The following is a 14,374-nucleotide window of genomic DNA, read 5'->3' as shown; positions in this document are numbered from 1 at the left end:
CATGATCTATCTGCCCTGAAATTTCAGACCAATCGGGCAACTTGTTGCTGCTGCCACTGAATTGGTAATTTTAAGAAAGTCTTGCAGGTTTTGGTTGTTATCTTGAATATTATTAGAGATAAAGATAAACTGTAAATAGCAAAAATGTACAGCAAAGTACGACCAAAGATGGTCAATTGACCTCTTAAGGAGTTATTGTCCTTTATAGTTAACTTTTAACAATTTTCATAAAAAAAATTCAAAATATTTTTCAGTTTCACTTGTGGGCCAATTACATGATAGATAAAGATAACTATAGGCAGCAAGATTGTTCAATAAAGTAAGATCTACAAACACATAAGCAACACCAAAACACAATTTTATCATGAATCCATCTGTGTCCTTGTTTAATATGCACATAAACCTTGGTGAGCGACACAGGCTCTTTAGAGCCTCTAGTTTTCATTGTCTATTAATATATTAATCATGCAATGTAACTGGTTGCTCGTCTTTATTTAGGTAATCCTAGGGAAGAAAACAAAGCCTGCCAGATTTCAGTCAAACATAAAAGAGGATTGTCTTAATGTTGATTAATTTTATTTTGGAAAACCGCTCAAACTAACAGCCTTAATATATGACTTATGATTGGGTCACATATCTTCCATTATATTTTTATTATCAACTTGAATGAAATCTAGAGATATCTATTTAGAGTGATCAAATTAGGCTACCTCCATAACCCATTTTTTAATCCTCATCTTGAATTTGCAGTTGAAGACCTAACAGCATAAGCAAACATTTCAATGAAAAAGATGACAATCAAAATGAACAGTAAAAGCCTGCATGTATAATAATTTTCATCTTAAAGTATATTAACCTCTTTATTGGCTTCTTCAATACGTGACATTGTTAAATTAATTTGTTACTCCCTTTGCTGACATCGTTAATGGAATGCATGCATGTCTTCTATATGTATTGAAGCAGAATGCTATAATTTTAAGTTTTCCGTTCTTTTGCTTTTAGTAGATCATCTGTTTGTTCACACCATATAGACTCATCATAGATATCAGGATTGAAATTTTTTTACGCCAGACGCGCCTTTCGTCTTCAAAAGACTCATCACACTGACGCTCGATTCGAAAAAAGAACGGAAGTGAAAGAAAGTAAAAATGTTTCCTCAGGTGTTGTGTCTACTCTCTTCACGTCAATGAATTGTTAACGAACGGGGTAAGCTGCATAATATCAAATGAAGGTAGAAGTAATCGTTATCTGTCTTTTTAAGATATTTTCATAAATCCTAGACAAATATTATTAATGTCTATATCTAGTTGTTTTCGTAAAGATTTATTAATTTCACCTTCAGCTACACTGATATTACAAATTCTGTTTTCTCATTGAATTCTTTTATATATATGTTATCTCCTTTTTTCAAGGAAATAATACTTTTCGATTTTTAAAGTTATATTTAAGAATGTATTTTTCTAAATCATGTTTTGTCTAAGTTTTACACTACAATATACATAGATGTAGCATGAGTGCCAATGAGACAAGTTGAACTCTATCCATATCACAATATATAAAAAAAGTCAACAATTATAGGTTAGAGTATGACCTTCAACACAGAGCCTTGCAGTTTTGTACATCAGATGTTCTTCAATTCGATAGAAGACTCACTAGTATTTATTAAATCAAGAGTGGTTAAAGGCCAAATAATGACGAAGTTAAAGAGAAAAGACTGTCAACTAGTCAATGTAATAAATAAATCGTGTTTTAGGGGTGATTTATTTTCCATGCGCATGCCTCAATGATGTTTTCAGACGCGGTTATTCTTATCAGCTGATTATAATGAACATAATATTTCGAAACTCATTACTTTGGTTGTTTTCTTTCAGAAATTTGGGAATCTCTTCATTGGAAATAGATTACCCCTCTTCTCCCGCTTACATGTGACGTTATAACTACACTATAACTGTAAAAATGACGCCACCCAAATTCGAACTTGATCTGTGTTTAGTGGTAATAAACAGTGTGTACCGGTTTCACAATATTCATTTCAAATTAAATTAATTAGAGTACGAAAACCAATGACTTGATGTTAGGAGGGACGGAGGAGGGTCAAACTTGATGGCCTCTTCACTACGACGAGGTAAACAAACCCACTTATATTCAGCACATAAACCATATACTAAGTAAGAATATGAATATTAACTTCCCAACACAATTCCCAAATCAGTGCATTCTCCTGGGACGTTCAACTGTAAATTATTATCTGTTTAATAGCATTTGAGTAGATATCTTAGAGATTGATTAACATACCCAAAGCTTAAAAAATCTAAAATCTGATATATCATAAATAAAGACCTCCAAAAATTCATTTGATATAATAGTCATTTTTTTTTATTTTGCAGGTTGGAGTTGTAATTATGCCGGAATGAAGATGATATCCAATGATTCTAATGATGCTTGCATTTTTGTCCCGACAATTCTGGCTTGTTTGAAGGTTGCAGCATCTCAATTTATAATATTGAGGAGATGTCTTCTGAAATCTTCATGTTGGTTTTGGTAAACTACTGTCGAAAATGTTAAATGCGCACAGATTTTATCCAGAAATTTTTCTAGAAAGGTTAACAAAAATGAATCTTGGGACAAGCATGAAACACATCTAAAAATGTTTTCTTAAGTGTGAAAATTGTAACAATTTTTGTTATTGAACAGATTTTGCATCAAATTTAAAAGTACCAACCCCTAAGGTGACTGGGGAACAGAAATGTTGTCACCATTCGTCTTCCTCCGACCGGCGGTAAAATCCTCAAAGTGTGCCCCTGTGTGGTTCTGCTAGATGTTAACACTTTATTCTTGTCAGAATGGAGTCGTTAAATCTGAGTCTCCAAGAAGCGAGAGTGTCATGTTCTTTTCAATTACAAACTCTTGCAACAACTCTTTTAGAGGTCTGTAGGTGGTTAATTTTCTGTCCTATCCCATAAACCCTCAATTTCCAGTGGCAGTATAAATCTCCTCGAACTTTATTCTGGACGGCCTTTATTTTCAGACATAACTGTTAAATTTATTGATAATTTGTTCTCGTCCTGATCATTCATGATAGTAGTTATCAAAAGTACCAGCATTATAATTTAGTACGCCAGACGCGCGTTTCGTCTACATAAGACTCATCAGTGTCGCTCATATCAAAATAGTTATAAAGCCAAACAAGTACAAAATTGAAGAGCATTGAAGATCCAAAATTCCAAAAAGTTGTGCCAATTACGGCTAAGGTATTCTATCCCTGGGACAAGAAAATCCTTAGTTTTTCGAAAAGTTTTGTAAACAGGAAATTTATAAAAATGACCATACAATTGATATTCATGTCAATACCGAAGTGCTGACTACTGGGCTGGTGATACCCTTGGGGACGAAACGTCCACCAGCAGTGGCATCGACCCAGTGGTATAAATTGTTATCAAAAGTACCAGGATTATAATTAAGTACGCCAGACGCGCGTTTCGTCTACACAAGACTCATCAGTGACGCTCATATCAAACTAGTTATAAAGTCAAACAAGTACAAAGTTGAAAAGCATATTTTTCACTGGAAGTTGAATAAACAACAATCAATTGAATCAGCAACTTAAATCAAATGTGTTTATTTGCATTAGTTTGTTTCATATTATGCATGTTCCTGTATAATTGCATAAGAAGACAGCTTACTTCGGTAATTAATTTTCAATATTCCCAAAACTCCGTATTACAGGTCAAAACTGATACACGTTAAATCTATACATGATGAAAACAAAATTTCCAAAAAAATAGAGAAAGTGGTCAGTAAAGATTATTGAAAGTTTAATACACAACTTTGTGAACATGTATTTTAATTACTTGTTCCACAGTGGAAAATGTTTTGTTCACATCAAACAAATGCCTGGTTTAGCTGCTTCAACTATTGGTAGAAATACATATGCGTTCTCCGGACTGCATGATTTGATGACACCGTGTATACAACTTGCCCAACCATCTACCACTCTAAAAATCGAAGAAAATGACAATTTACAGTAATTATGAACAAACTTTCAAACAAGTGGAAGAAACAATGCGTTTATTTAAATACTTTCATAAGATCGTTGTTTGAAACACAGATATTGAATATCCTTATCCAGCTTTAAAACTAATATTTTTTTTACAAAATACACTCATATCGGTCAAGCAAACACAAATACAAACTTTAAACCCGCTGCATCTGTATGCATCTGTCCTAAGTCCGGAGCCTTTTCGTTTGTCGTGTTTTTTTATATAGGTTAGACCGAAGGTTTCTCCAGTTTTTTTAACGGTTTTACACTGTTGCCTTTATTTACACTAGTCAATTTGAGGCCTTATTTATAGCTTGTGGTTCGATGTGAGCTAAGTCTTCGTGTTGAAAGTCGTATAAAGACCTATAAAAACTTTTCACACATTGTGATTTGGATGGTGGAGTTGTCTAATTGGCATTCATACTACATCGTCTTATATCCATAAACACCATTTCAAATAAAAACAATCCTTTCTTTTAGTACAAATTAATTTAACAAACCACATGTCAAGTATATGCTTTCAAAGTAAAATCTCAAAAATACCGAACTCCGAGTTAGATTCAATTCGGAACTAGATACATGTATTTGACGTTGATTACACTTGTTTTTATACATTCCACCATGAGGCCTGGTACGATATTTGTATTTCAAAGAATACTTAAATTTACGGTTTAAATAAACCCATGAAAGAGTACTGCTAATTTCCAATGGATTCGATCGACATCAAAATAAGTTTCAAAGCTTACTGTTAGTCAGGATGTATTTCGTAAGCACACCTGTAGGTGCTTCGGCAGTGACGCACCATAAACCATAGGTTTCTCATATACTTTAATATTTAAGAAGCTATTTCGAAGTTTGGTTCAAACTCGTTTCTGGAAAGTTGACATTAGTAATGATTTTGGTTTTGGTTAGAATTGCCGTTAAGTACTCGTATATTAAAGTTATATTCGGTAAAACTGGGTATCGAGTATTAGAGATTCCCTGCGATGCCATTTCTTTCTTCAAAATAATTTTGTTTTCGCTTAATTGTTTGAAATAATTAAATAAAGTTTATTTAAACTTCATCAGAAATCCGGAAAGTATTTTCATTATTTCAAAAGTAAATTACAAAAGCAAACATTTAAATCACTTTAATTTGGGCATACTAAAAATACACCTAGCAAAACGTTGTGTTCCTATATGTGTTCCGTTAAACAGTGAATTCCCTTTTCACAGGAATCATGTCAGTTTACCCTTAAATTTTATTTAATAAATATAAATAATTCGTACATAAACATTGTCCAAACGCAACGGGGAACTGGTGGTAGGTCAGCTGTAGGTGTAAGTTGAATTACAGTATGCCTGTCTGTCGACAACCTTTGCAGAACCTTCTATCTTTATATTTTTTTTCTCTTTTTTTTTTTTTGCTTTTTTTGCCCTAATTATCCATAATATGTTTGCCTCATCATATTTAACAGCAAAAAATTCAAATATCCAAAACTTCTGTCCCCAAAGCTGACTGGGGAATAGAAATATAGTCACTTGGTCTTCTTCCGACCAGCAGTAAAAGGCTTGCCGAAGTGGGGCGTCCGTTTGGTTGTGCGGGATGTATCACGTTTGCAGCCACGTCCGGTCAGAATGGGGACGTTACATCCGATGCCTCGTGTAAGAACCCTTGCAACAACTCGTTGAGGTGCAAAATTTTGGTCCCTATCCAATATACCCTTATTTTCAAGTGACAGTCCAAATTTCTCCAACCATCATCCCGGATGTCCTCTATTATTAAAAGACCTACCTATTGTATTTATTGTTAACTTGTTCTCGTCCTGAACATGCATGACATATTTTCCACTGAACGTTAAACAACCAACCAGCAATCAATCAATCAATCCCAAACTTCTGGCTTGGCAACACCTTGCGTTGCAGTAGTAGTTTACAAGCTAGTGTTTTTGCTAAGTCATAAAATCCGGTTCAACCCACCATTGTTCTTAAAATGTGCTGCTAGTCAGGAATATGCCAGTTGTTACCTACATTCCGATTCTAGTATGTAAGCGTTTGCTTCTTTTTTTTATTGTTTCTGTTGTTTTCATCTTATAGATGATGTGTTCCCTCCGGTTAAGTTTGTCGACAACATTTGTTTTTGCTATTGACTATTGAACAGGGGTATATGACTGTTACCTAGTGTCTTAAAGGTTTTACGTCTCATATTAAATCTTACCCACAGTCTACTGGGTCTTTGATTGCTGTGCTTGGAGACCTGTTATTAACTTTTAGCATATATTCTTGCTCTGCATTGTTGTGACACACCAGCAACTGGTCTTGATACACCTCGTCATTGAAGCAGGAGGAAATTAATTCCGTCAATTCTATAATCATAAGAAAATTATGTTATGTTTGTCATCAATACGTGGCGAATTATTATATATTACATAACAATGTTTCCAGTAATATACTTTACAACATAGTATGAGCTGATGGAATTGTGTGTTACTACTAAGAAATACAAAATTGACGATTAAAAAGTTTTGAAATCATCAAGTCTGTTATATTATTGGTTGAAACTTCCATCACTGTCAATAGCGAGGAAAAGAGCAGATAGAAAGCAGACCCTTTAGTTTCTGTAGTATCCTTTAGAAAGTAAAGAGCTTTGCAAGATCTTATTTCTATTGTATCTGGAGACGGTTTGAATAAATTCTAATGCACACGTGTACTCAAACAAATCGGTATTTGGGAGTTTATAATAATTAATTTTCTTTTCACACAAACTCAACAAATAAGCTTTCGATCGAGAAGTCCATCATTTTGACATCATCTTTGATTTATATGGTTTTATAATTAAACAACCAATGACTTATAAAGATCAATGTAAGGAGATGTGGTGTGATTGCAAATGAGACAACAAGCATTGCCCATACCTTGCAGACAGCCATAAAAGGACCCGACATATAGAATGTGAAACAATTTAAAAGAAAAACATCTAACGGCCTAATGTATTGTACAAAAAAACAAATATGACAGACATGAACCAACGACAACTACTGAACTACATGTACAGGCTCCCGACTTGGGACAGACTCATACAGCATGGAGAGAGGTAAAATCCTTTCCCCAACCTAGGACAGTGGTGTAACAGCACAACACAATCACAAACTGAAAATCGTTCGAAAATAGCTACACCCAAAAGATCAATACAGGCCAAACACTACATAAAAATAATGTACACATAGCACAGTAATGAGAGTACGCCCAGTAACTGAAAGCTAGTTCAAAGTAAATTACTAATTATAGTTTAATCATATTCTGCCAGATTAAAGTCTTGCTTAACATTCAGTGACGGAACTTTTTCAGAATTATTTAGGGGAATAGACAATTCCAAAAGTAGGTCATACAAAATATAACCACTACAATTGCCATTGGTAAACGAGTGTTTGTCAGACGGGCAAATTCGGATTCAACTTGCAATATTATCATGCATACCTGCTTTATGAGTGATGCATACTGGATTGTACATGTTTTCCATCATTCTAAACATATGTTGCTGCATGTCATCGCATCTTGCTCCATGGTTCTTAATGCAAATCAGCATTTCCGATAAGTATCTGGAACAATACACAGAGTTAAATAATTTAAAAAAAAATGTAAAGAGAAAGAAAAGTGCAAATAGGTTTATTAGTTACAGAAATTTCTTGACTAATAAATAATTTCAATATAATGGAGATTATGTTGTATGGATTGATACTTAGTATAATGAATACAGTTGACTTAAATAAAAGAAAATACTCACGGACAGAAAACGTCAAGAAAGTTTAAATGCATAATCATCTTCCATTTGGAATTTTCTTCGTTGAATTCATAATCTATCAACTCATCTCCACTAAATGTTGCATTTGGACATGCATACACTTCATCACAAGATTCTAAAAGTAGAAACAAAACTCTTGATACAGAGTTGGTGGCTTTTAATGTCAAAATGTATGTTATTAAATCCATAATTTAAATATAGAAAAAGAGAGACATACTAATATTCCTATAGAGCAGATAATATGCCTTAAATGTAAAACATTAGAAAACGAAAACATTTTTTATTAGATTGTTAATTAAATAGGGAACTAAGAAACAACTTTTTTGACAATTTGGAGTTTAACTTTTCTGTTAAAAGATTTATCTGATGAAGAAAAGTTGATGTTTATACTCAATCCATCACAAGTAAATAAATTGAGTGTCCTTTATCAAAAGGTCATTAGAACTGAGGACAGGGGAGACTTGACTATTAACTGTAAATGAACTATTATGTATATATGCAGGCGATTTGGTGTCATGATATCACAGTAGCATGGGTTCGCATCCCGGCGAGGGAAAAACCAAAAATTTGCGAAAGCAAATTTACAGATCTAACATTGTTGGGTTGATGTTTAGACGAGTTGTATATACATTATGTACACAGCCATGTATCACCATCATTGATGGCGATCCGATGGATACATCTGTTGTAGAGTTGTCACTGACTCAGACGTACTTATAAATATAATTATTTTCTGTGACTGTATATTACATTAATTTGTAGGATCCTTTACTATAGATAATTTAGCTGATCTGTAACAATAACATCTTCATGCCTTATATATCATGTACTGCAGTACGCCGCTAGATTAAAACTGACGTGGAAAGGTAACACACGGCCAGCGAAAGCTCTTTTTTTGAGAGCCCAGGTGGTCGTGTGGTCTAGCGGGACGGCTGCAGTGCAGGCGATTTGGTGTCACGATATCACAGTAGCATGGGTTCGAATCCCGGCGAGGGAAGAACCAAAAATTTGCGAAAGCAAATTTACAGATCTAACATTGTTGGGTTGATGTTTAGACGAGTTGTATATACATTATGTACACAGCCATGTATCACCATTATTGATGGCGATCCGATGGATACATCTGTTGTAGGGTTGTCACTGACTCAGACGTACTTATAAATATAATTATTTTCTGTGACTGTATCTTACATTAATTTGTAGGATCCTTTACTATAGATAATTTAGCTGATCTGTAACAATAACATCTTCATGCCTTATAAATCATGTACTGCAGTACGCCGCTAGATTAAAACTGACGTGGAAAGGAACACACGGCCAGCGAAAGCTCTTTTTTTGAGAGCCCAGGTGGTCGTGTGGTCTAGCGGGACGGCTGCAGTGCAGGCGATTTGGTGTCACGATATCACAGTAGCATGGGTTCGAATCCCGGCGAGGGAAGAACCAAAAATTTGCGAAAGCAAATTTACAGATCTAACATTGTTGGGTTGATGTTTAGACGAGTTGTATATACATTATGTACACAGCCATGTATCACCATTATTGATGGCGATCCGATGGATACATCTGTTGTAGGGTTGTCACTGACTCAGACGTACTTATAAATATAATTATTTTCTGTGACTGTATCTTACATTAATTTGTAGGATCCTTTACTATAGATAATTTAGCTGATCTGTAACAATAACATCTTCATGCCTTATATATCATGTACTGCAGTACGCCGCTAGATTAAAACTGACGTGGAAAGGTAACACACGGCCAGCGAAAGCTCTTTTTTTGAGAGCCCAGGTGGTCGTGTGGTCTAGCGGGACGGCTGCAGTGCAGGCGATTTGGTGTCACGATATCACAGTAGCATGGGTTCGAATCCCGGCGAGGGAAGAACCAAAAATTTGCGAAAGCAAATTTACAGATCTAACATTGTTGGGTTGATGTTTAGACGAGTTGTATATACATTATGTACACAGCCATGTATCACCATTATTGATGGCGATCCGATGGATACATCTGTTGTAGGGTTGTCACTGACTCAGACGTACTTATAAATATAATTATTTTCTGTGACTGTATCTTACATTAATTTGTAGGATCCTTTACTATAGATAATTTAGCTGATCTGTAACAATAACATCTTCATGCCTTATATATCATGTACTGCAGTACGCCGCTAGATTAAAACTGACGTGGAAAGGTAACACACGGCCAGCGAAAGCTCTTTTTTTGAGAGCCCAGGTGGTCGTGTGGTCTAGCGGGACGGCTGCAGTGCAGGCGATTTGGTGTCACGATATCACAGTAGCATGGGTTCGAATCCCGGCGAGGGAAGAACCAAAAATTTGCGAAAGCAAATTTACAGATCTAACATTGTTGGGTTGATGTTTAGACGAGTTGTATATACATTATGTACACAGCCATGTATCACCATCATTGATGGCGATCCGATGGATACATCTGTTGTAGGGTTGTCACTGACTCAGACGTACTTATAAATATAATTATTTTCTGTGACTGTATCTTACATTAATTTGTAGGATCCTTTAATATAGATAATTTAGCTGATCTGTAACAATAACATCTTCATGCCTTATATATCATGTACTGCAGTACGCCGCTAGATTAAAACTGACGGTAAAGGTAACACACGGCCAGCGAAAGCTCTTTTTTTGAGAGCCCAGGTGGTCGTGTGGTCTAGCGGGACGGCTGCAGTGCAGGCGATTTGGTGTCACGATATCACAGTAGCATGGGTTCGAATCCCGGCGAGGGAAGAACCAAAAATTTGCGAAAGCAAATTTACAGATCTAACATTGTTGGGTTGATGTTTAGACGAGTTGTATATACATTATGTACACAGCCATGTATCACCATTATTGATGGCGATCCGATGGATACATCTGTTGTAGGGTTGTCACTGACTCAGACGTACTTATAAATATAATTATTTTCTGTGACTGTATCTTACATTAATTTGTAGGATCCTTTACTATAGATAATTTAGCTGATCTGTAACAATAACATCTTCATGCCTTATATATCATGTACTGCAGTACGCCGCTAGATTAAAACTGACGTGGAAAGGTAACACACGGCCAGCGAAAGCTCTTTTTTTGAGAGCCCAGGTGGTCGTGTGGTCTAGCGGGACGGCTGCAGTGCAGGCGATTTGGTGTCACGATATCACAGTAGCATGGGTTCGAATCCCGGCGAGGGAAGAACCAAAAATTTGCGAAAGCAAATTTACAGATCTAACATTGTTGGGTTGATGTTTAGACGAGTTGTATATACATTATGTACACAGCCATGTATCACCATCATTGATGGCGATCCGATGGATACATCTGTTGTAGGGTTGTCACTGACTCAGACGTACTTATAAATATAATTATTTTCTGTGACTGTATCTTACATTAATTTGTAGGATCCTTTAATATAGATAATTTAGCTGATCTGTAACAATAACATCTTCATGCCTTATATATCATGTACTGCAGTACGCCGCTAGATTAAAACTGACGGTAAAGGTAACACACGGCCAGCGAAAGCTCTTTTTTTGAGAGCCCAGGTGGTCGTGTGGTCTAGCGGGACGGCTGCAGTGCAGGCGATTTGGTGTCACGATATCACAGTAGCATGGGTTCGAATCCCGGCGAGGGAAGAACCAAAAATTTGCGAAAGCAAATTTACAGATCTAACATTGTTGGGTTGATGTTTAGACGAGTTGTATATATATATATATATATATATGTGTGTGTGTGTGAATTATAGGTATATTGTTTACTTATTTTGTATGTCACAAACTTAATGTTTAAAGTTTATATGGCAAATATTTGAATTGAATTGAATTATTTACTTATATGATCTTTTATATGTCCATTCGTTTTTGATGCGTTTTGTTATTTGATTTTGCCATGTGATTATGGACTTTCCCAATTGATCTTCCTCTAAGTTCAGTATTTTTGTGATTTTACTTTTAAATGCATATGAATATTTTTTTTATCATTGTGTTAATAAAAGATCATAAATGATTATAAAGGATGACCATGGTGCTGACCACTGAAATACTTGTCACGAGTATTCCTATCGTATAAATAAATATGGCACTCTTTCTACATGAGTAATTGGTCGTAGGTGTGTATTAATACATCCTGTACAGCAAAAACAGATACAAAAAATAGTGCACATGCAAATCGTACCTCTTATGTTACTGTCCCTAGTCACCCCCTGTGTATACAAATCACACAAAACAATTAAATAAATAAAACTCGATCTTGTACCGATCTACACGACTGGTTAACGAATGACAAACTTGTATCATTTATTTCCTGAAGTCTTGTTTACAATTACCATATAATGGGGTTCAACGTGGACTAGTTAGCAAATACCGTTTAGTGAAAATAATGAATATCAATACAATTTATAGATATTGGAAAAAAAAATTGTCGACTCATTCAGTGCAGTAATGCAAACTACCAATACAATTATCAATGCAATTTATAATATGTTAACATCCGTAACTGATTCAATCATTATATAGCTTTGTCAATATAGACACTGCAATTTCCCATAGGAACTTCTTTTACAGCTAAAACTTTTCAACATTTACTATGCAGTATTGTAAAAAAAATGTATATCATGGAATGAAAAAGTTCATTTGCACTGCTATTTTTTGCAAAAGTCCAACATAGGGTTGTGCTTAAAATTTATTCGTAAAGTCTGCAATACCCTTCCCTTTACTCTTAAGTCTTTGTGAGAATTCAGTTTGTTTCTCTTCTACTGCCTTAAGTATCTGGTTTCAAAAAATATACAAAGGACGAGGAAGATGCTGCTAATTAAACTCATCATAGATACCAGGGTTGAAATTTTATATTTACGCCAGACGTGCGTTTCGTCTACAAAAGACTCATCAGTAACGCTCGAATCAAAAAATGTAAAACAGCCAAATAAAGTACGAAGTTGAAGAGCATTGAGGACCAAAAATTTCTAAAAGTTTTGGCAAATACAGCTAACTAAAGGTAATCTATTCCTGAGGCAGAAAAGCCTTAGTATTTCAAAAATTCAAAGTTTAGTTATCAAAAGTAAGTATTTGCTTACACATTAAGCTTAAGTTTTTTTGTTTTTTTTTGTTTTAAACATTAATATGTGTTATTTTAAAATGGCCCCAAGTATCACTGAAGAGGCATTAAAGAACAAAATTTTACACGTTTAGACTCGCCCCAGGAGTCCGTATGAACATTAATAAATTTGATAGCACATTATTGTTTTATCTGATGTCTTAGTTTATATCTTCTTTCTTTTAAACGAGTTAAAACCCATAAAATTTGCATGACCATCGTAACTTTAAATCTGTCTGTCAATATTCAACCCACTGACAAATAGCCCAGTGGCAAATATTGTACAGATATTCAGGATAATGTTTTTAAAACTTAACAATTATTCTAATAGGTATGTTATATCGCTAACGTTTCTCGTCGCAATAATCTGAATTTCAAATATTTGGGTTTGAGGGTTCCTGATGAAAGGCATACACCATTAAGCAATTATAATTTTTATTGACGCTCGTCATTGATGCAACCTTGCATGTTTCAAAGTTTCTGTTTTATCTTCAAGTTTTAAATAATTACACACCTAGAACACGTAGAAAATAAAAAATTAAAGTAAGTTTTCGAAAATCGAGTTTGCAAATTTCTCCATGGATATGATATCATCAAATATTACGTTATTAAAATTCATTTTAGCGATACACGTATACATTCTTGCCGTAAAACGAACGTTTTGCTCTCTCTATTAACCCACTACAAGACAAGAATTGCTGGCTTAAATATTCGCTGTCGGTCATTTAATATATTGTATTTCTATATATATATATATAAAAAAAAGTATTTAATGTAGTAAATTTAAAACTGTACAACTATTATTTTGTTTCCGTGACAAATGGGGTATACAATGAAACGATTTTACCTAAAGCTGGTCTAAAAATTGTAAAGCAAGATCGTAATATCAATTGAAATTAACATAAATATATACTAGTAATCTTACTTGTGTGAACCACCATGAAATGGAGACAAACAAATATCGCCCCTAACAGCAACATATTGTCCATTTTTCAACGAACACCCTTGGGTTTTACTTAATATATAATATTTTTTGTAGGTAAATTGGATAATTATATAATCATCTCTATTACTTTCAATTTATATTATATTTGAGGCGTAATAACCATTATGAAATGATGATTGATGATATTTTAAAACAAAAATTGCCTCCATAAAAAAATATATGCTAATTCAAATATGTCAAATAGTATTTTTTGAGTTAAGGTTGTTGATATGTTCCACTTTTATCTTAAAGCAAAGTTGCTGAACTATTTTGTGAAATTTTCAAGTCCATGCGTTGGGGTCTTTCGATCCTTAGATTTCCTGTTGGCTATATACATATCGGATTTATATCATTTTACGATACTAATTGGTGTCCGCTATTGCCTCTTACCGTGTGCATTTAACAAAATGTTTTTTTGATGAGTAAAAATATAAACCACTGGATACTTGGTAGTTGATCCTTAATTTCACAAA

The 14,374-nt window shown here is 34.4% G+C and overlaps 1 protein-coding gene across 1 annotated transcript; it reads right to left on the bottom strand.

Annotated features, from left to right (window-relative positions):
• Positions 1 to 3,603: 3,603 nt before the first annotated feature.
• LOC139482626 (uncharacterized) lies at positions 3,604 to 13,951 on the bottom strand. The gene is made up of 5 exons (XM_071266553.1): positions 13,842 to 13,951; positions 7,803 to 7,935; positions 7,496 to 7,617; positions 6,237 to 6,384; positions 3,604 to 3,995 (listed from the first exon to the last, which is right to left on the bottom strand). Exons 1-5 carry the CDS (start codon positions 13,903 to 13,905, stop codon positions 3,878 to 3,880), a joined length of 585 nt encoding a protein of 194 aa, XP_071122654.1. The 5' UTR covers positions 13,906 to 13,951; the 3' UTR covers positions 3,604 to 3,877.
• Between the last annotated feature and the right edge of the window lie 423 nt (positions 13,952 to 14,374).

This window comes from Mytilus edulis, chromosome 1 (genome assembly GCF_963676685.1).
Source record: "Mytilus edulis chromosome 1, xbMytEdul2.2, whole genome shotgun sequence".
Taxonomy (NCBI): Eukaryota; Metazoa; Mollusca; class Bivalvia; order Mytilida; family Mytilidae; genus Mytilus; species Mytilus edulis.
The sequence above is the reverse complement of the archived record's forward strand: the minus strand, read 5'-3'. Positions and strand labels throughout refer to the sequence as shown.